This window comes from Chionomys nivalis, chromosome 4 (assembly GCF_950005125.1).
Source record: "Chionomys nivalis chromosome 4, mChiNiv1.1, whole genome shotgun sequence".
Taxonomy (NCBI): Eukaryota; Metazoa; Chordata; class Mammalia; order Rodentia; family Cricetidae; genus Chionomys; species Chionomys nivalis.
Genome location: NC_080089.1, coordinates 36,574,190 through 36,597,179, shown reverse-complemented (window position 1 = coordinate 36,597,179; position 22,990 = coordinate 36,574,190). Strand labels below are relative to the sequence as shown.

General features: G+C 39.5%; 3 protein-coding genes across 3 annotated transcripts; all 3 read right to left on the bottom strand.

Annotated features, from left to right (window-relative positions):
- Positions 1–810: 810 nt before the first annotated feature.
- Positions 811–1,752, bottom strand: LOC130873149 (olfactory receptor 145-like). The gene has a single exon (XM_057767742.1). It carries the CDS (start codon positions 1,741–1,743, stop codon positions 811–813), a length of 933 nt encoding a protein of 310 aa, XP_057623725.1. The 5' UTR covers positions 1,744–1,752.
- A 7,165-nt stretch (positions 1,753–8,917) lies between these two features.
- Positions 8,918–9,850, bottom strand: LOC130873616 (olfactory receptor 8B12-like). Its single transcript, XM_057768465.1, has one exon. The coding sequence runs from the start codon at positions 9,848–9,850 to the stop codon at positions 8,918–8,920; it is 933 nt and encodes a 310-aa protein (XP_057624448.1).
- A 10,858-nt stretch (positions 9,851–20,708) lies between these two features.
- Positions 20,709–21,641, bottom strand: LOC130873433 (olfactory receptor 8B12-like). The gene has a single exon (XM_057768271.1). It carries the CDS (start codon positions 21,639–21,641, stop codon positions 20,709–20,711), a length of 933 nt encoding a protein of 310 aa, XP_057624254.1.
- Between the last annotated feature and the right edge of the window lie 1,349 nt (positions 21,642–22,990).

Sequence of the window (22,990 nt, the reverse complement as noted above, 5' to 3'; positions counted from 1 at the left end):
TTTCACACTTACTATCTTTAAAAACACTAAGCCTCTGGAAGTCCCAATGTAGAGAATTATGGTACAAAGTTCCACACATGGCCTCAGTCCTACCTCAGTAAGAACCACATAATACAGTAGTATTTTTCCCTTCTCTCTTGGACAAGACAGATTTAATGAAGTTTTCTTTTCATGTCTTCTTTAACAATAATAATAAAATTGGAAAATGTTTTTGAGGAGTTGTGTTATTATGGATTGAATCAGATTTTAATGTGTGGCCAAAATTGTAAGAGGGAAATCAGAAATAATGATAATGTTTTAAGAAAACACAGCATAAAAAAATATATATGCTGTTACTCAGGGGATAAAAACTATCAGTTTCCACAAATGCACTTAAATCTAGTAGGTTGGATTCTGTTTACTTTATATTTTTTATTATTGTTAATAACTTAGAATAAATTAAATTGCTTCTGATGCCTTTTCAACAATAAGTAGTCTACAGAAATATAAGATATGCATAAAATTAAAAATCTGGAAAGATTTTAAACAGAGCAAAGATCAAGAAGAATAGAGCTATGTTAAACTCTTCTTCGGTAAAGACTTGAAACTCTGTCTCTGGAATACTGCAGCTCACTAGTAGAGCAAGTGTCCAGTATACATGAAGACCTAAGCTCATTCCCTAGTGCCATAAATGTTTTGTGCAAGAAAATAAATTTAATCAAACCTTGAACCCCTCATGGCAACATTGAATCTTCTTATCAAAGCACTGTTATTTCCATATGAATACTACTCATTGACCATACTTATCACTGCACCTCATGATACAGCTCCTCAAAAAATTATTCTCTTGCTCAAGGTTTTCCTCAAAGCAACTTTGACATCCTTATTTCTCAAGCTATAGATCAGAGGGTTCAGCATTGGTACTACGATGGTATAGAACAAGGAAGACACTTTTCCTTGGTCAAGGGACAAAATGGAAGGTGGCTGGAGGTACATGAAAGCCCCAGAACCAAAGAAAAGGCAAACCACAATTATGTGGGAGCTGCAGGTGCTGAAGGCCTTGGACCTGCCCTCTGTGGAATGCATGCGAAGGATGCTAGAGAGGATGAGGGCATAAGAAATGAAGATGGTGACAATAGGCACACCAATATCAAAGCTCACAAAAATAAAGACTACTAGCTCATTCACATAGGTGCTGGTGCAAGAGTGTTCCAGAAGGGGAAGGATGTCACACATGTAGTGGTTGACAAGGTTGTCAGCACAGAAGGTCAATCTTGCCATGGATATTGTGTGGGCCATGGCTCCAACAAAGCCCATTAAATATACACCAAGCAAAAGGAGGAAACATACCTTGGGAGACATGGTAACCATATACATCAGGGGATGACAGATGGCAACATAACGGTCATATGCCATGGCTGACAGAATGAAGGACTCAGAGATTACAAAGAAACAGAAGAAAAAAAGCTGGGTCATACACCCTGAGTGAGAGATAATGTTCTTATTTGAAATAAAACTCATCAACATTTTCGGGGAGATGGTGGAGGAGTAACAGGAATCTATTAAGGAAAGATTGAAGAGAAAGAAGTACATGGGGGTGTGCAAGTGAGAATTCAGTCCAATCAGGGTGATCAAACCCAGGTTACCCAACACGGTGACCAAATAAAATCCTAGGAACAAAAAGAAGAGAGGCATGAGGAATTCTGGCTGGTCTGTCAGGCCTGCAAGGATGAACTCTGTCACAGAGGAATTCTTGGCAGTCATTCTTCTCAGGAGCAAGGCCTGCATGACAAAGAGGACCAGTGGAGAAAAAAGGAACATCATCACCATCCTCACAAACCTAAGTACCCTTCAGGAAAATGGAATCCAAAGGAGAAGTGAACTCCAGTAGGAAGGTTTAAGCTATTTAAAGTGGGTGGTCATGAACTACCAAGTGATTCCTGAGCACAGTAAAGAGCTCCACTTATGATCCACATGAGGGCGAGCATGGGGGATATCTTTTAGACTCACAAATCGGTCTTTTACCATGTCCTCCATTCTCAAGCCTCTACACCAGTCATTGAAATCTGGACATCTACTCTGCAGTGAATCCAAACAGGCAGAAAACAACCTGGTCAGCACAGTAACAAGTTGAAATACTGTTTCCCACAGTCTCTTAACCCAATTGCACATAGATTTAGTAATAATGTTCTAGGCTAACACACATTGAGGGGTACTGGGGTACAACAGTCTATACTCTACAGATGAGCCACAGAGTATTCAAAGCCACAAACCCTCCAGACCATAGAAAGAAAGGGAGTTCTGGCAGTTCCACACAAGCTCATTCCTAACCTGTGTTTCACAGCTGGTCAAGATCACACAGGCATGAACTTCCTTTACTCACAGCAGGAATGGATGTTCTGCCTGCTGTCTCTCCTCACAAGTATTCTGGGGGAGATAAAGACCTGATGAATAGAAGATAACACCTTAGACCTCTGGACCATCTTCCCAGGCCAAAGCTCAGAATCTTTTGTTTATCTTGTAATCCACTCTGTATTGAAAACCCTGACTTACAATTGTTGTTTATCCAATAGCCTTCCAGCTTCCAAGAGGACAGCTCCTGCTTGTGAATAACAGAGTAAGAGTGTCATTCTGGCTTGCAAATCTTGGAAGCCTGGTTATGAAGACAGAGACTCCCCCAGGACCATTTCCTCAGAGTTCCACTCCCCGGGGAAGCAGAAATGTTTGTTTCTCCTGTAGAATTGCATGATTGTTTTCTAGAAACAATTCTTTCTGACACGTCACAGTTATACTCATGGGGGAGGGAATGATCATGGGTCCTGAAACATATCCAAATTATCAATGTCAGAAAATTGAGGCTTACTATAAATACAATAAAGTAATAGAAATTGATCCAGGGTCCAAAAGTAAAAATACATTCAGTAAATGCAGAGCAGTATATCCTGGAATTAGAGGTAAAGACTTGAAAATAACCACTCAAATCACATTCTTAGTTTACATAAAAGGGAAAAAGCTAACAAATAGTACATTCCAACAGAGTATAAGAGGCAACAAAATACCAACAAAAATTTCAAAATTGAAACTTTTTTATAGGAAGATAGGAATTCAGTGAATTTACTTAATATCATACTATGGTAAACTATCAGTGAAATCAAAGACAGAATTAATAGAAATCAGCTATACTAAACTCTATCATTCACAATAGTCTCTCTCTCTCTCTCTCTCTCTCTCTCACACACACACACACATACACACACACACACATACATACACACACAAGAATAAACCTAGGACATCTACTGAAACAGGTCTGAGCCAATGACCTCTGTCTGAACAGGCCTGAGGCAGCAAACTCCACAGGAGCAGGTACAAGTGAGTGACTGCTGAGGGAATATGCCAGAACCAGAGTCCCAAGCTTGAGTCTGAGACCTGCAAGGGAGTAGGCCAGAGCCAGAGACCTCTGTGGATCTGGCCCAGGCCAGGGACATCTACAGAAACAGGTCTAAGCCAGTGACCTCTGCCAGAGCAGGCCCAAGGCAGCAACCTCAGCACAAACAGCCCTAAGCAAGCAATTTCCATGGTAGCAGGCTTGAATGACCCCCTGTATTACAGAGCAACATTGACCAATGCACTCATGTCAGTAATGCAGTGCAAGGGTTTTGATCAGGGTTGCTTTATCTACCAATTAAAAAATAAAGGACAGAAAATCTCTAGTGCAACAGATAGCAGAGGAGAAAACTTCAACTTCCATGACAGAATCAACTCTTCAAGAAAGGTGTTTATTGGGGTGAGGAAATATACATACAGCAGGCTCACTGAAGCAGATAAGTCACTCAGGAAGCCAGAGGTCTAGAGTTCTCAAAGTCTTTGAAGAATTTTCTTCCCCTAATTTGGGTTTGGTTGGTTTGAAAAAGTTAGGATGGTTGCTTGGCTAGAAACTGTTGTGCAATATGCCCTGCTCTGTCCTGAACTCATTGAGCCAGTCCATCAGCGGGCAACCTATTGTTGGGAGACAAAAGTACAAGGCATTTGAGTTTTTGCTGTTGTTTTATTTTGTTTTGTTTTTAATTTCTTTTTTATTGAAAATAGATTCTTTTCTCCTATAATATATCCTGATTGTACTTTCCTCTCCCTCCAATCCTTCCACTTCCTCCTCACCCTCTTGCCCTCTAGATCCACTTCCTTTCTGTATCTCATTAGAAAAGAATGGGCTTCTAAGAGAGAACACCCAAGGATTATAAAATAAAATGTAAAAGGATGAAGAAAAAACTTTCATATTAAAGTTGGACACAGCAACCCAACTGGAGGAAAAGAGTAAACAGTCAGGGAACTACTTGTTATCAAAATCAGGATGCCCATAAAAATGCTAAGTTAATAGCTATGATATATACCCAGAGTATCTGGTGTAGCCCTGTGTAGTCACGGTGTTTGCTGCTACACCAGATCTGGTGGAGACCCATGTGCTCGCGACTTCAGACTGTGAGCTCAGATGAACCTTGATTAGTTGATTCAGAGGGTCAAATTCTCTTAGTGTCTTCCATCCCCTCTGACTCTTACATTGTTTATGCCTTCTCTTCCACATGATTCCCTGAGGTCTGAGAACAGGGATTTGATGGAGACATCCAATTTAGACTTTCTATCTCTGATGATCTCTGATGATGACGACATAAGGTCCTGACCTATGAGTTATAAAAGAATAGCATTAAAAATTATTTTCTTGTTTTGGCTTGGTTTGGTTTCAGTTGGGTTGGGTTTTTTGACCAGTCTTGTATGGTTTTATGTTAGGGCTTTGGGCTATCTAGTCTCTTGTTCTTGATTACCCGAGAAGTGGTAGGTATGGGTTCCTTCTCATGTAGTAGGCTGCTGTAGAAGCCCACTATTCATTTCCCAGGAACCCAGACTCCCAAAATAATCACACAGAAACTGTATTAATTAAATCACTGCTTGGCCCATTAGCTCTAGCTTCTTATTGGTTAATTTGTACATCTTAATTTAACCCATTTCTATTCATCTGTGTATGGCCACGCGGCTGTGGCTTACCATGTAAAGTTCCAACCAGTGTCTGTCTCTGGTGGGGCTACATGGCTTCTCACTGACTCCAACCCCTTTCTCCCAGCATTCAGTATAGTTTTTCCCTCAGAGTTCTACTCTGCCCTATCAACAGGCCAAGGCAGTTTCTTTATTCCCTAACTAATAAAAGCAACACATATACAGAAGGACCTCTCACACCATTTCCTCTTTTCTGTTTTAATAAAAAGGAAGATTACATCTTTAACACAGTAAAATTAAATATAACAAAACAGATATCAAGCAAAAAATTTGCAGCTACAATATTTGTATCTACTTTATCTCTTATCATAACTAAGGAAAACTATAAATATAACTATAAATTCTTAAACTCTATCAGAGATTCCAAAAGTATATAATATTACCTAAGTAAACAGGAAGTGCATTATAAGCTACAACTAGAACTCTAGAATTGACAGAGAAATCTTGCTGCCTGGACAATCACCCAAAGTCCTTCTGAACCACTGGGGCATCCATCTTCATTCTACAGGCCCATAGTATCCAGCAAACTTTTCCATGAAGCAGGAAATTTTAAAGAGAACTCTGCCTATATTGGCAGTTTGTCAGTCACTTTCTTCTGTGTCCTGAAAAATGTCTGGCAGACTCTTTCATGAAACAGGAACCCCGAAGGATGGTCTCATCTTCTTTAGGCAACCTCAGCAATCATTTTTCTGTTAGTCCTGCATGTCCAGCTCATACAGCATAACATCAAGCAGTCCAGGCAAGAGCAGTTTCTTGTCCAAATTGCTAGTAAACTACATAAGGAGTCTTTTTGATGCCCATCTTTCTTTTGAAGTAATTGGTGCTGCCAGGAACAGATGTGTCTCATTGTTATGAAAAGTCCTAAGTTCTTAAAACATTTTAAATACCATATTCTGAAAGGTCTCTGAAAGATTTGAAAAATACCTACCTAACTGAAATATATCTGTATATATCTAGAAAATCTAACTAACATGACTACAAGCTTGACTATTATAGAAGATTATCTATTAACCTATATTTCTTAATTATACATTTTTAATGAGCTGAACAAACACAATACCTTAATCAAAATCAGAAATATATATATATATATATGTATATATATATATATATATATACGGTATAACAAAATTGACCTTAAATTTGTGTCAATAAACCAAGATCCATACCAATGCAATTCTCTATAGCACATCCCCCATTAAATGTAAAGAAACATTTACAAACAATATAGGACCTCCCACACCAGTAGACCTTAAGCCAAATCAGAAACTTGTTGGAAACTGTCACAAATTTTTTTCCACCATTACTCTAGCATGTTTTGCATACAGTATACATTGTAGGTCAAAATTTTTTGTCTGGGTTTGTATCTACATTCTGCTACTCTTAAGAGTGCTTTCCTGCACCAAAGAGAATAGACCATGGGGATAATGACTCCATGTAGGCACCAGCTCAACTTTTCCATGTTTAACAAGCTGTGAATGTTCTTGGAAGTAGTTGGGCCCCATTGTCATTTTGTATAGTCATTTTGACTTTACATCAGCCTGAGTTATTTAGGGATTTCCATGGGATTGCGCTCACCAACAATTCAATTGAATGCAACATAGACCCCTCCTTGGAAGCCTGCCTAGTTCCAAGAAATGGTCAGTTGAGACTCTGTATCCCCAATACTAGGAGTCCTCATTAGGATCACCTTCATAAATTCCAGGAAGCTTCCACTGCACTAGGTTTCTATACCATGTCCCAAATGCCTCCCATTTCCAGCCATCTTTTTTTTCCAGCCCCCATTTCCAGCCCTTGCTCAATATCCTCTACAGCATGAGTTATCACCTGTGTTTTTAATCTACCAGTTGTGATTTAATGATTTAAATTATTTTCTCGGTCATTTTCATTTAACTTCCTGCACCTTTTGAAGATGAAGTACTAGAAATAATGAGAACAGAAGAAGATAGCAATCCCACAGAAACCTTAAGTCGGGGAAGAGAATGTGGTCATGCTGTCAGAGGCTCTGATGAATGGGTACATGAATTCCATGCCAAGGGGATATATCTAGACTTGATATTCTTCCCTCTCCCAAACAACTATAAGTTTCCAGCTGTAGCTGCTCACCACTATAACCAGGCCAAGGCTATGGGTTGCACAATGTCTCCCTACTGGTGGTCTCTCTATTTTTATATCAGGAGTCCTCCCCTGATGAATTTATTTTGCACAGCAGACTCTTAATACCTCGAACAACTCCTGCAAGTTGCTTCAGGTGTGAACTTCTTCTTATGGAAATTTTATAATTTGTGTCAGGGTTGGGCAAAGATATCCCCAACAGGCAGAAAAATATAGGCTTGAGAAACCAGCATTGTGTATGGCCTTAAAAATAATATGTACATTTTAATAATGAACAAGTTCTACAAAGAAAACTAATATAACTTCGGCATGTGTGTAATAACCCTTTGCTGCTTTAAAAAGAAAGCTTTATTCTATACTGGGCACAGGGGCACATCTCTCTCCCTTGCAAGAATTTTAAGCAGGAAGATCAGGAGTTTAAGCCCAGCCTGAATTACACAGAAGGAGAAAGGGAATTTCATACACAAAGATAGAAGTGGGCATGGAGACAGACAGACAGACAGGCAAGCAGACAGACACAGACTTATTCTGGGTTATGTATGGGTGGCCTTTACAGGGTGTTGAGCCCAGCTTTAAGTAGCCTGTCCTCTTGGGGAACAGTTTCCTCCCAGTCCAGGATTCTGATCATGTCACCTAAATGAGGCGTCAGACTGTCCTCCACACAGCAGGCGCTGGGTCACTGCCATGTCCTTTCCTTCTGTCTTCACTGCTCTTTGTTCTTCTCTGAAACTCAAGCCACACCAACAGCAACAAGCAGCTACATTTGCTGCTTCAGATTATAATTCAGCAAATCCACAACCTCTCCAAAGACAAAGTGGGCCGTGCAGGAGTTGGGGTTCTGACACTCCCTCCTGGGTGTGTAGCTAGCTAACTTAGCATACTTCCCAGGCATGTTTCATTACTCTCCAAACATCCCTTCCTCCAGTACAGGATGGAGGGAAGCATTGCTTCTTCCCTTCTGACCCGTCTAGGTGAATGGAAAGCCACACACTCTTCCTCACTCCTACACACTTCACTGTTTCAGAAATACAAGCAGAAATCCATCTACAAACGTCAGTAAGCCTGAAGAGTGTACTTGACTGTCTACAGTGTCCTGATACCTACAAGTCAGCATAGTGAGTTTCAGAGCAGACTCCTAAGCTACAGAAAAACCCTGTCTCAAAAAGAGCAAAATAATAAATAAAGAAAGAAAGAAAAATAAAGAATAGTTAATAATAATAATAAATAGTCTGTGATTATAAGAAAAGCTCACAGAAACTTAAAAATTGGATGAACGGCAGAGTCTGGCATGTTGAGAAACAAGCTAGGAACTGTGACTGCTGTAGCATTAGAGGAAACTGCTATTTTGCTCAATGCTTTTAAGTGACAAAGAAAAGATTATGAAGGAAAAAAAATAACACCCAATTATATATTTGTGCATTTTCAATATAGATGTATACTTTCTCGTTTAAGAAAAGAAATAGAAATATTCGAGGAATAAAGGCAGAACAAGGGTAAGGAAGAATAGAGCTATGTTAAAACCTTGTTCAAATGTAGGATTTGAAATCTCATTAATAGTCTAATGTAGCACATGGGTGAAAAATTGACAAGCCTCCGTAAAGTCCTAGGTTCACTCCCTAGTGCCATAAACTTCCTTACTTGTGCAAGAAGAAAAAAAAAAAAACAACTAGACCTTGAAGTCCAATACCTCATGTCTTCTTATCCAAACACAGATCTTCCCATGTGAATACTGCTCACTGAACACACACCTGCAGCTCATGACACTGGTCCTCTGTTAAGAGAATACTCTGCCGACAAAGGTTTTCCTTAGAGCAACTTTGACATCCTTATTTCTCAAGCTATAGATCATAGGGTTCAGCATTGGTACTACGATGGTATAGAACAAGGAAGACACTTTTCCTTGGTCAAGAGGCAAAATGGAAGGTGGCTTGAGGTACGCGAAAGCCCCAGAACCAAAGAAAAGACAAACCACAATCATGTGGGAGCTGCAGGTGCTGAAGGCCTTGGACCTGCCCTCTGTGGAATGCATGCGAAGGATGCTAGAGAGGATGAGGGCATAAGAAATGAAGATGCTGACAATCGGTACACCAATACCAAAGGCCACCACAATGAAGACTACCAGCTCATTTGTGAAGGTGCTGTTGCAGGACAGCTCCAAAAGGGGAAGAATATCACACATGAAGTGATTGACAAGGTTGTCAGCACAGAAGGTCAGATTCAATATGTTTCCTGTATGGGCCATGCCTCCAGAGAAGCCCATCGCATACACACCCAGTAAAAGGAGGACATACACCTGGGGAGACATGGTGACTGTGTACATCAGGGGGTTGCAGATGGCAACATAACGGTCATATGCCATGGCTGACAGAATGAAAGACTCAGAGAAAACAAAGAAACAGAAGAAAAACAGCTGTGTCATACACCCCGAGTATGAGATGGTGTTCTTCTTTGAGATAAAACTCACCAGCATTTTGGGGATGATGGTGGAGGAGTAACAGGAATCTATTAAGGAAAGATTGAAGAGAAAGAAGTACATGGGGGTGTGCAAGTGAGGGTTCAGCCCTATCAGGGAGATCAAGCCCAGGTTCCCCACCATGGTGACCATGTAGAAAGCCAGGAACAGGAAGAGGAGGGGCATGAGGAGTCCTGGCTGGTCTGTCAGGCCTGCAAGGATGAACTCTGTCACAGAGGAATTCTTGGCAGCCATTCTTCTCAGGAGCAAGGCCTGCATGACAAAGAGAAAAAAGGAACATCGCCACCATCCTCACAAAGTCAAGTACCCTTCACAAAAATGGAATACAAAGGAGAAGTGAACTCTGGTAAGAAGGTTTAAGCTATTTAAAGTGGGTAGTTGTGAACTGCCAAGTAAGTGACTCTAACTTCCAGAGCAGAGTTAAGAGCTACACTTATCCTCCAGGATGGGTGCAGGCAGACTCACAAGTCAGGCCTTTAACAATGCCCTCTTGTCTCCAGCCTCTACACCAGTCACTGAAACCTGGCCCTCAACTCTGCAATGAATCCTAACAGGCAGAAGACATCCTGCTCTGGGTCAGCATTATATAGGAACAAGTTGAAATACTGTTTCCCAAAGCCTCTTATCTCAACGGTGCATAGTTTTAGTAATAATGTTCTAGGCTAACACTCGTTCAGTAGTACTGTGAAACACTCTAGGAATATGTCACCATACAGCAATCTAGACTGTACAGACTGACACACAGAACTCTCACTCTCATAAACCCTCCAGACCTCAGACAGAAGGGGAGCTCTGGAAGTATCATACAAGCTCATTCCTAACCTGTGTTTCACAGCTGGTCAGAATCACACCGGCATGGACTTCCTTTACCTACAGCAGGGATAGATGTACTGCCTGCTGTCTCTACTCAGAAGTGTTCTGGGGGAGAGAAGACAATGGTTTACAGCTCCAGGCCTTCTTCTTTCCAAGGCCAAAGCTCAAAATCTCAACAAAAAAAAAAAAAATTTGTAATCTTCTCTATATTGAAAACCCTGACTTACAACTGTTGTTTATCTAACAGCCTTCCAGCTTCCAAGAGGACAGTTCCTGCTCTGTGAATAGCAGAGTAGAGTGTCATTCCAGTTTGCAGATCTCGGTGGCCTGCTTAAGAAGACCGAAGCTCCCCCAGGACCATTTCCTCAGAGTTCCACTCCCTGAGGAAGCAGAAATGTTTGTTTCTCCTATAGAATTGCATGTTTGCTTTCTAGAAACAATTCCTCTGACAGTTCACAATTATAATAATGGGGGAGGGCAGAGCCCTGGGTCCTTAAACATACCCAAATCTTCAATGTCAAAAAGTGGAAGCTTACTATAAATACAGTGAAGTGATAGGAATTGGTCCAGGGTCCAAAAGTAAAAACATATTCAGTTAATACAGAGCAGTATAACCTGAGATTAAAGGTAAGAACTTTAAAATAACGACTCAAATTACTTTTTTAGTTTACATAAAAGTGAAAATGAGCTAACAAATATACATTCCAACAGAGTATTAGAGGCAACAAAATACCAATGAAAACTGAAACTTTTTATGGGAAGTTAGGAATTCAGTGAATTGACTTAATATCAGCCCGGGTAAAGTCACACAAAGTATCAATGAAATCAAAGAGAGAATTAGTAGAAATCATCTATGCTAATTTCAGATGAGAAAACTAATTTTTTAAAAAACCACAGTAACCCAAGTTCTAGGATAATGTTAAACAAATCCAGTACATGTGTACTCACCAGTTCCAAAACATGAACTAAAAATTAGGTAGAAAAATAATTTTAAGTACTAAATGAAAATCTTCCATTCAACAAATTTGATGAACCAGAAAACAAGATAAGTTAAAGAAAACTCACACACGCAATAAAAGTGAATATAAAATGTATTTTGTATATTATGTATACCACAGTTAAACAGCTGAAAATTAGATTAATAAAAAGAACTTTGTAACAGGCAGAGACAAGACATTCAGTGATTTCTAAGGAGCTGAAAAGAGATCAACTCATTTTATTACAAAAGAAATGGAAATGAGGAGACAATTAAATGACATCTTTAAAACTCTGAAAGAAAACAATTGTCAATCTGCTATTATATATCTGGTAAAAATACCTCCAGAAATGAGACAAAGAAATTGTCAAACAAATGAAAGATGAAATCACTTATCACCAAGCACTGCAAGAAATGAGACAGGAGAAGAAAATCCTTGCAGATGAAAGTGTCAGTCTGCAGGAGGAAATTCGGATACCTGGAAATGTCAAATATATGGCTACATATAAAATATTTTACTTTAAATTTCCTTCAAAAATAACTTTTATTGTTTAAAGCAATAAAAGTTTATGAAAGATTTGTAATACATACAGTACATATATAAGTCAAATGACTATCCCACACAGTAACATAATTCAGTCAAAAATACGGAAATATGTAATTAAAATTACAAGGGAAGCTGGGTTAAAAAAGAACCTTACATAAATCTATAGGATCAATATATTACAGGTGTAAACACAAACATTTCCAGGTCAACACAAGTAACAACCTACTATCAAGAGAAAAAACATACAGAAGAGACGCTGGATCCTATGCCTCAGACTTTCCTATTCTTTTAATGCATTGGAGATATTTGATCACACTGTGAACCCTAAGTTTGCATTTGCATTAATTAAACAATATTAACCTTGTATCAAGAGCCTGTGTTAGCAACTAGTTGGCGAAAAGTAATCATAGAGTCTCAGAGGGCATCCAAGAGAGATAGAGAGACACAGGAAGTAGTAGGATGGGGTTTGGAGTGGCACAGCTGAGGTTTGTTGAAGCAGAAGCAATGGTCTTCCATGCACGCCAGCAAGGAGAGAGGGTTAGCTATAGTTGCTACTCAACCTCTCTGAGCTTGCAGGTTTTCACTCCAGCTTTTGAATCTTGAGTCTTATTTATGATTACAATGATCGAGATTTCGTTAAAGCTACCTTTAGAAGCAATGGCAAGGTCAGTGCCTGCAAGAACAGAGTTCCTGCCTGACTACAGCGTGAGCTGCCAGTCCACTGCAAGAGAACCAGGCCAGTAACTGTGGAGCTGCAACTGATGGTTACGGTAGTAGTAGATTAAGCTGCAACCATTGTGCCAAAGGTAGAACAACAAAAGAAGAAAATATTTATTCTCACTTAGTAAACACCCGTCTGCTCCTTCGTTGATTTTTTTATTAAGTTATTTATTTAATTTACATCTTGACTGAAGCCTCCCTTCCCTCCTCACCTCCCATACCCTACTCCTCCTCCATTTCACCTACCCCCTCAATCACTTCCTCATCCTTAACTGCTCAGAAAGGGCCAGGCCTCCCATTATGCTTACCAAGCTGCCATAAAACCAAGCACCCCCAACCCCACTTCACCCCACTCTGGTATTTAGGCTGGGTAAGGCAATCCAGTATGAGGAATAGGTTCCCAAGAGCCAGTAAAATCACCTGGGACAGCCCCTGCTCCCATTGCTGGGATTCCCACATATGGACCAACCTACACAACTGTAACTTATACACAGAGGACCTAGTTCAGTCCCATGCAGGATCCTTCCTTGGATATTGGTTCAGACTATGAGTTCCTATGGTCCAGGATTGTGGTTTCTGTGGGTTTCCCTGTGATGCTCATGACCCCCTGTTTCCAAGAACACCTTATCCCTCTCCCCAGTATTTGGTTTTGGGTCTCTGAATCTGCCTCCATCAATCACTGGATGAAGGTTCTCCAATGATAACCAGGGTAGTCATCATTCATCATAATCCCTCAAGTTCCAATGCCCACCAGCCCCCAGTCCAACCAGGAGAAATCCTCTATCTTCCCTTCCCATGGATATTCATGTGTCCCCCACTTTTGCACTCTTTATTACCTAGCCTTTCTGGGTCTGTGGATTTTATATGGTTATCCTTTACTTTACAGTTAATAGATACTTATGAGTAAATACATTAGACGTTTGTCTTTCTTGGTCTAGATTATCTCACTCAAGATGATTTTTTCTAGTTCGATCCATTTGACTTCAAATTTCTTGATGTCATTGTTTTTTAAAACTGAATAATACTGCATTGTGTAAGTGTACCACATTTCCTTTGTCCATTATTTGGTTGAAGGGCATCTAGGTTGTTTCCAGTTTCTGGCAATTACAAATAAAGCTGCTATAAACATAGATGAGCAAGTGTCCTTGTGGGAAGGCAGAGCATCCTTTGGGTCTATACCCAGGAATGACATCGCTGGGTCTTGAGTTAGGTTGATTCCCAACTTTCTGAGCAACCACCATATTGATTTCCCAAGTTGCCATACAAGCTTCCACTCCTACCAGCAGTGGAGGAATGCTCCCCTTGTTCCACATCCCTTCCGACATAAATTGTCATTTTTGTTCTGATCTTAGCCATTCTGACACGTTTAAGATGGAATCTAAGAATCATTTTGATTTGCATTTCCCTGATAGCTAAGAATGGTGAACATTTAAATGTTTCTCTGCCGTTTAAAATTCTTCTGTTGAGAATTCTCTGTTTAGGTCAGTACCCCATTTTTTAATTGGATTGTTTGTTTATTTGCTTGCTTGTTTGTTTGTTTGATTGCTTGTTTTTTTGTTTGGTTTTTTTGTTGTTGGTGGTGGTGGTGGGTTTTTTTGGTTTTTTGAGACAGGGTTTCTCTGTGGTTTTGGAGCCTGTCCTGGAACTAGCTCTTGTAGACCAGGCTGGTCTCGAACTCACAGAGATCCGCCTGCCTCTGCCTCCCGAGTGCTGGGATTAAAGGCGTGCGCCACCACCGCCCAGCTGATTGCTTGTTTTCTAATGACTAGCTTCTTGAGTTCTTTATATATTTTAGACTTCAACCCTTCTTTGTTGCATGTGGGATTAATGAAGATCTTTTCCCATTCTGTAGGCTGCCATTTTGTCCTAATTCTTTCAAAAGATTTTCTGAGATTCCATTTATTAATTGTTGATCTTAGTGTCTGTGATACTAATATTCTCTTCAAGAAGTCGTCTCCTGTGCCAGTGTGTTAAAGACTATTCCTCATTTTCTCTTCTATCAGGTTCAGTGTAGCTGGATTTATGTTAAGACTTGAGTTCTATGCATGGTGATAGATATGGACCTTTTGCATTCTTCTACATGCTCACATGCTGTTATGCAACCTTTGTTGTAGATACTTTCTTTTCTTCATTGTATAGTATTTACTTCTTAATCAAAAATCAATTATCCATTAATGTGTGGAGATTTATGTCTGGATCTTCAATTCAATTCCATTGATCCACCTGTCTGTTTTTATGACAGTACCTTGCTGTTTTTATTACTATATAGCCATAGTAGAGCTTGAAATCAGGGATGCTGATACATCCAGCAGTTCTTTTATTGTACAAGATTGTTTCAGTTATCCTTGCTTTTTGTTTTTCTATATGATGTTGAGTATTGTCTTTCAAAGTCTGTAAAGAATTTTGTTGGAATTTTTTTTATTAATTAATTTATTTATTTAATTATTAAAGATTTCTGCCTCTTCCCTGCCACCACCTCCCATTTGCCCCCTTCCCCCAATCAAGTCCTCCTCCCTCCTCAGCCCAAAGAGCAATCAGGTTTCCCTGCCCTGTGGGAGGTCCAAGGACCACCCACCTCCATCCAGGTCTTTTAAGGTGAGCATCCAAACTACCTACGCTCCCACAAAGCCATTACGTGCAATAGGATCAAAAACCCATTGCCATTGTTCTTCAGTTCTCAGTAGTCCTCATTGTCCGCTATGTTCAGCGAGTCCGGTTTTGTCCCATGCTTTTTCAGACCCCGGCCAGCTGGCCTTGGTGAGTTCCCAATAGAACATCCCCATTGCCTCAGTGTGCCAGAACCTGGAAACAACCTAGATGCCCTTCAATGGAAGAATGGATGAAGAAAGTATGGAATATATACATATTAGAGTACTACTCAGCAGTAAAAAACAATGACTTCTTGAATTTTGCATACAAATGGAAGGAAATTGAAAACACTATCCTGAGTGAGTTAAGCCAGACCCAAAAAGAGGAACATGGGATGTACTCACTCATATTTGGTTTCTAGCCATAAATAAAGGACATTGAGACTATAATTCGTGATTCTAGAGAAGCTAAATAAGAAGGTGAACCCAAAGAAAAACATATAAGCATCCTCCTGAATATTAACCTTCATCAGGCGATGAAAGAAGACAGAGACAGAGACCAACATTGGAGCACTGGACTGAAGTCTCACGATCCAAAGGAGGAGCAGAAGGAGAGAGAGCACGAGCAAGGAACTCAGGACCGCGAGGTGTGCACCCACACACTGAGAATTTTGTTGGAATTTTGATGGAGATTGCATTGAGACTATAGATTGCTTTTGGTAAGACTACCATTTTTGATATGTTAATTCCTACTCATCCATGAGCATGGGAGATCTTCCCAATTTCTGATATCTTCTCCAATTTCTTTCTTCAAAGAATTGAAGTTCTTGTCATACAGGTCTTTTACTTGCTTATTCAGAATTACTCCAATATATTTTATATTGTTTGTGGTTATTGTTAAGGGTGTTATTTCCCTGATTTCTTTTGTAACCCTTTTATCATGTATATATGAGTGGTATTGATTTGTGCCTAGTTTTTTTGGAGTTAATGTTGTATACAACTACTTTGCTAGAGGTGTTTATCTGCTGTAGAAGTTCTCTGATTAATGTGGGATTCCCCTCTATGTGCTGTGATTACCATTAATGAATAAATAAACTGCTTTGGGCCTGTAGCAGGGCAGAACTTAGCTAGGCAGGGAAAACTAAACAGAATGCTAGGAGGAAGAAGGGCAGAGTCCAAGAAAGAAGGCATGGAACCTCTGGAGACAGACACGCTGAAAAGTTGCTGGTAGGCCACGACCTCGTGGTGATGCACAGATTAATGGAGATGGGTTAAATTAATATGTAAAAGTTAGAAAATAAGAAGATAGAGCTAATGAACCAAGCAGTGATTTAAGTAATACGGTTTTGGTGTGATTATTTCGGGTCTAAGCTAGCTGGGTGACTAGGAACAAACAAGTCATGCTCCCTGCAACATCTGGTAGATTTTGGGGGGGTAGTTTATGTATACTATCATTTCATCTGCAAATATCAATAGTTTGACTTCTTTTCTTATTTATTTACTTATTCTAGTGTCTTTCACATCATGTATCTTGATCCCATTCATTTCACCATCCCTTCACATCTACTCTCCATCCCTATACTCCCCAAAATAAAACAAAATATAAGAGAAAAAAGGAAAAAAATTAAAAAGAAAAAATTAAAAATGTAATTATGGAAGCTGTAGTGTGACATGGTGAGTCATTCCATAAACCCCTTTGTCCACATATCATTACTTACAAATCTTTATTGCAAATAGTCATTGGTCTGGTTCGAGGCCTCTAGTTTCTATTATACTATCAATGCTGGGCCCTCACTAGGACTCTAGAACTCTTCCTGGATATCCTGTTGTTGCCCTGTATTGTGGATCCTGCAGCTTTGGGTCTGTGAGTCAGTAGATCATAGATGGGGTAGATGTTGGCACAGGACAAGTCGTAACCCTGGGTCTGTGTTGCAAGTCATGGAAATATACAGCATATGGTAATTGATAATTCAGATGTCAACCCACCAAAAAGAGTGACTCTGATGGAGGTTAATCCTGTCCAGACAAGGCCTGCAGGACCACCAGCTCTGGTCATTGTTACTTACTTTTTCTAAAGCAGCTTTGTGTCTCTCCAATACCTGTATTGTGGTGTGTAATCTCTTGTGATGTATATACGTAGTCTCATGATTTCATCTCAATCTTATGTGCATGTATATCTGTGGGTGGTCAGGAAGATGACTTTTCATTTAGCTATATAATTTTGATATATAGAATGCATGCTTCATAACTAGATCTATGTATCCCTTGTGTACTTAGACACTTGAAAGCCTGCTTTGTTCCTTTTTGTTCAGACTAACTGTACACAATTAGCTCCCTTTCACCTCAAAGCAAGTTCAAACTAGTCTAAAGGCTTTTTGTAAATGGATCATAAGTTTAAAAACTACAGCCATGCACAAAGTCAAAGTCACAGATATCTAACCAAGTGCTACGCAAAGCACCCTAAGAAAAGCATGCCAATTCTTTGTTTGCCAGTCTGCTAACAATAGACCTATATCTCAAAGTTTGTCCCTGGGCACTGTGTTCCACCCCTATCCTGGTCTCGTCACTGTCTTGTTCCTGTAACCATGAAACCTTGTGCTACCATGGCAATGGCTCAGTTCCCCATCACTTACCCTAGGAATGTGTTTTTGACCAATGATAGGTAACTATTTTAATTTTTATCACTTCAAAGTTCCTGTAGAGAGATGAGTTTTTAAGCTAAGAGGGGAAGAAGCTAACCAAAGCTTTAATAATTAGAAAGAGGACAAGAAAATTAGAATAGAGGCAAAAGAAGAATAAAGAGACTGATTCAGAAAAACACATGTGAGAGAGTTGCTAGCTCTCAGATACTCCCCTCAAAATAAAAAAATGTTTTTTTCACTTGTTGTAGTTTCCAATCTGAACTCTGAAGAGAGTTTTAGGACTGGACCCTTAAGGCTCTCATTAGGACCTTGGCAGTTGTAGGGTTGGTCGGCCAGATTAAAGGTGGGGATAGCTCTCTCATATTTAGTTTCAGTCTGGCTCACCCACACATGCGCTAACAGAGTTGGCTCTCCCATTCACATGACCACAGGACCAGCTCTCTCCCACCTGTCCCAGGAATTGACTTCTTTTCAAATTGGTATACCCTTGATCTCCTTTGGTTGTCTTATTGCTCTAGCTTGAACTTTAAATAATATAGAGAGTAGATATATAGAGAGTGGACAGACTTCTCTTATTCCTTATTTTAATGGAATTAATTTAGTTTCTCTCCATCGAATTTGATGTTGGCTGCTGGCTTACTGTATATTGCTTTTATTATACTTATGTATGTTCCTTGTATCCCTGATCTCTCCAAGACTTTTATTAGGAAGGAGTGTTGGGTTTTGTCAAAGACTTTTTCAGCATTTAATGAGATGGTCATGTGTTTTTATCTTTCTTTCTCTTCATTTGTATGATGGATTACATTAACAGATTTGTGTATGTTGAACCATCCCTACATCTCTGAGATAAAGCCCACTTGATCGTGATGGATGACCTATTTGATGTGTTCCTGGATTTGATTTGTGAGTGTTTTATTGAGTATTTTTGCATCCAGGTTCATTGATTTTTAATTCATATTTCTAACTAGCTAGTAATTTGGATGTTCACATAAGTCTTTCTACTATATTAATGAAAATGTTGAATAAAATGCTAAAACTGAATAGCTAAGACACTAATTGAGTTAGCATGTCCTTAAAACCTAATGCAAATACTTCTAATAAGCAGCTTTCTTTTTTGATAAATAAATGTGTCCCTCCAAATTATTCATTGCTCCCTCACAACTCCCAATCAGTTGTTTATTGTGAGCCACAGATTCCTCCATCAAAGCTCAAATACTCAAGTTCATACTCAAATAAGCTCTAAATTCTGCTTATTTTCTTTAAATATATATTACTTTGTTTTCAGCATTTTTATAACAATTAAGACCCCAGGAATCCTAACACTATGAGACTGAAGTTGCTGCATTCAATACATGACCTCTCGCTTAAGTCAATGACAAACACATAATGCACTCATGTTTCCATCGTCACTTCGCTAAAAACAAGAAAATTGTTCTTCTTTCATCTAAAATATAGTATTGAAAATTTGCTTCGTTTTTAAAGATTCTTTCATGTGTGTGTGTGTGTGTGTGTGTGTGTGTGTGTGGGAGAGAGAGAGACAGAGAGAGAGAGAGAGAGAGAGAGAGAGAGAGAGAGAGAGAGAGAGAGAGAGAAAGAGAGAGGTGCATATGCACTTGCAAGTCAGAGGAAGGTATTGGATCCTCTAGAGTTAGAAGTACAGGCAGTTGGAAACCACCTCACCTAGATGCTCAGAAGTATGTATAGGTCCTCTAGAAGAGCACCTAGTAGAACCTACTGGGGGTATCTAGTGGTAGCATCTCAATCCACTATCCCAAAAATAGCCTTCTTAAGAAGCAACATTACACTATTGCAAGCAGAATCAAATTTTAATGTATTATCATGTTTTTAAGTGGAAATCTTACCAAGGGGTTAGCACTGACATCATACACCATATACCAACAGAGCATATTATACAAACTAATTAACTTGTATCTTTCACACTTAGTAATATACAATAATTAAAGAAAAACAGGTCATGAATTTGAAAGAGTAAGTGGGTGCTGGAAGGGACTTGAGGAAAAAGAGAATGGAGAAAAGATAATCATAATTTAATTTAAATAAAATAATTTTAAAATTATTATCAACAAAAGAAAATCATGAAGGAGAACAATATGGCAAGAAAACTCAGCATAAAGACAAATCATTCAAAAGACATGAATTACACTTTCTGGATATAAATTTATTTTGATAATATTTTGTTATCCTTGAATAACAACAAATTTATAAGTCTCCAATATCTGTTAAATGAGACTTTATTAAATAATTTATAAGGCCCATTCAAGAATAAATGGTCTGTCACTATTTTAAAATGTTCATAAAATTAAAAATCGGATAAGTTATAGAGCCTGGCCTGTTGGGATACAGGCTATGAACACTAACTATGCTGACACCATGGAGTGTTGCTATTTTCTTTAACATTTGCAAGTTACAGAAAAATAAAGTTTACAAGTGAAAGAAAAAATAACACCTAATTATGTATTTGTGCATTTTCACTAGAGAAGTACATTTTCTCATTTAAAGAAATATTGGAAGAATAGAGCTGTGTTAAAATCTTGCTTAAATATGATTTGAAACACTGTTTCTGGACTAAATGTAGTTGGGTAGTAGAGCAATTGCCCAGAATTCATAAAGACCTAGGTTCACTCCCTAGTGCCATAAACTTCTCTTCTTGTGCAAGAAGAAGAAAAACATCTAGACCTTGAATACCTCGCTGCAACCTGTATCTTCTTATCCAAACACAGATTTTCCATATGAATATTACTCACTGACAAATCACACCAGAGCAGCTCATGACACTGGTCCTCTGTTAAGAGAATACTCTGCCGACAAAGGTTTTCCTCAGAGCAACTTGGACATCCTTATTTCTCAAGCTATAGATCAGAGGGTTCAACATTGGTACTACGATGGTATAGAACAAGGAAGACACTTTTCCTTGGTCAAGAGGCAAAATGGAAGGTGGCTTGAGGTACGCAAAAGCCCCAGAACCAAAGAAAAGACAAACCACAATTATGTGGGAGCTGCAGGTGCTGAAGGCTTTGGACCTGCCCTCTGTGGAATGCATGCGAAGGATGCTAGAGAGGATGAGGGCATAAGAAATGAAAATGCTGACAATCGGTACACCAATATCAAAGGCCACCACAATGAAGACTACCAGCTCATTTGTGAAGGTGCTGTTGCAGGACAGCTCCAGAAGGGGAAGAATATCACACATGAAGTGATTGACAAGGTTGTCAGCACAGAAGGTCAGATTCAATATGTTTCCTGTATGGGCCATGCCTCCAGAGAAGCCCATCGCATACACACCCAGTAAAAGCAGTAAACACATCTGGGGAGACATAATGACTGTATACATTAGGGGGTTACAGATGGCAACATAACGGTCATATGCCATGGCTGACAAAATGAAGGACTCTGAGACAACAAAGAAACAGAAGAAAAACAGCTGTGTCATACACCCCGAGTGTGAGATGGTGTTCTTCTTTGAGATAAAACTCACCAGCATTTTGGGGATGATGGTGGAGGAGTAACAGGAATCTATTAAGGAAAGATTGAAGAGAAAGAAGTACATTGGGGTGTGCAAGTGAGGGTTCAGCCCTATCAGGGAGATCAAGCCCAGGTTCCCCACTATGGTGACCATGTAGAAAGCCAGGAACAGGAAGAGGAGGGGCATGAGGAGTCCTGGCTGGTCTGTCAGGCCTGCAAGGATGAACTCTGTCACAGAGGAATTCTTGGCAGTCATTCTTTTCCAGAGGAAGCCCTGTGTGACAGAGAACAGGACCAATGAAGGCAAAGAAACATTATCACTATCCTCACAAATCTATCCTGTTTTTTGGAGGGGGAGGGAAGGAAGGAAGGTTGGTTTTTACCATTTCCCACAACCAGCAGTGAACAGTCAAATGACTCTACATTCCAGATAACGGCAAAAGGCTACCCTTTGCCTCCAGGATCAGAGCAAGTGGTGCCCAAGAGAGGGATCCTGAACAGAGTGGGTATCTTTCAGACTTCAAAGTCAGTCCATTTTCTATGTCCTGTCCTCTCCTGCTTCTGTACAAGTTGCTAAAACGTGAGCCTCTTCCCTTGGATGAGTCTTGAGAGGTAGATGTCACCAAGCTGTGACAGTCTCAGTCTGCACTGTAAGTGTGACATTGATTGGGTTTTTCACAAACTCGTAGGTACATGAAGGGTGAATAAAAACATTATACACTAACACTTATTTGGGGGTTTCTTAGAAGCTCTGAGAATATGTGATCATATTATTATCTTCTTTTCACAGATTGAGTAAGTGCAACTATAAAATACCCAAAGTGACAAACCCTCCAGACTTCAGGGCGAAGGGGAGCCGCAGCAGTCCCACCCACAGCCTGTATGCATAACCTGTGTTTCATGACTGATCGGGATCACACAGGCATAGACCTTCCTTTACTCACGGCAGGAATGTTCTGGCTACTGTCTCTCCTCCGAAGTGTTCTGTGAGAGATAAAACCCTGGTGAATAGAAGACAGCAGCTTAGAACTCCAGATCTCCTTTCCCAGGCCAAAGCTCAGAATCTTAGATTCATCTTAAAATTCTCTTTGTACTGAAACCCTTGACTTTCAGCTGTTAATTTATCAGAAAGTTCCTGCAGCTTCCTGGAAGGAGGCAGCTCCTGTCCTGACCTGCAGTAACAGGAGAATAACCAGTCATTCTGGTTCACAATCTCAGTGGACTGATTATGAAGATATGAAGACTGAATCACCCTCGGGATCATTTCCTCAGAGTTACTTTCCCAAAGGAAGCAAAAATACTTGCTTTCTGTAGAATTGACAATTTGGGTTTTTGAAGAAAATTTTTCTTTCAGCTAATAGTTACCTAATAATATTCAAGAAAAAAATATTGTGAAAACAACAATAGCTAGTTCTTAAATTCCTTATAAGGTACTTAATACTGTGTCCTAACCCTGCCAAGATCTAAAAACTCAAAAGCTTATCTATTTTGTATTTATGTATTTAGGAATATATGTGCATATGTGTGTATAACAAAATCTAATGAAAAAGAGGCCATGAATTTGAGTAAGGAGGGGTATATAGAGGGTTTAGAGGGAGGAAAGGG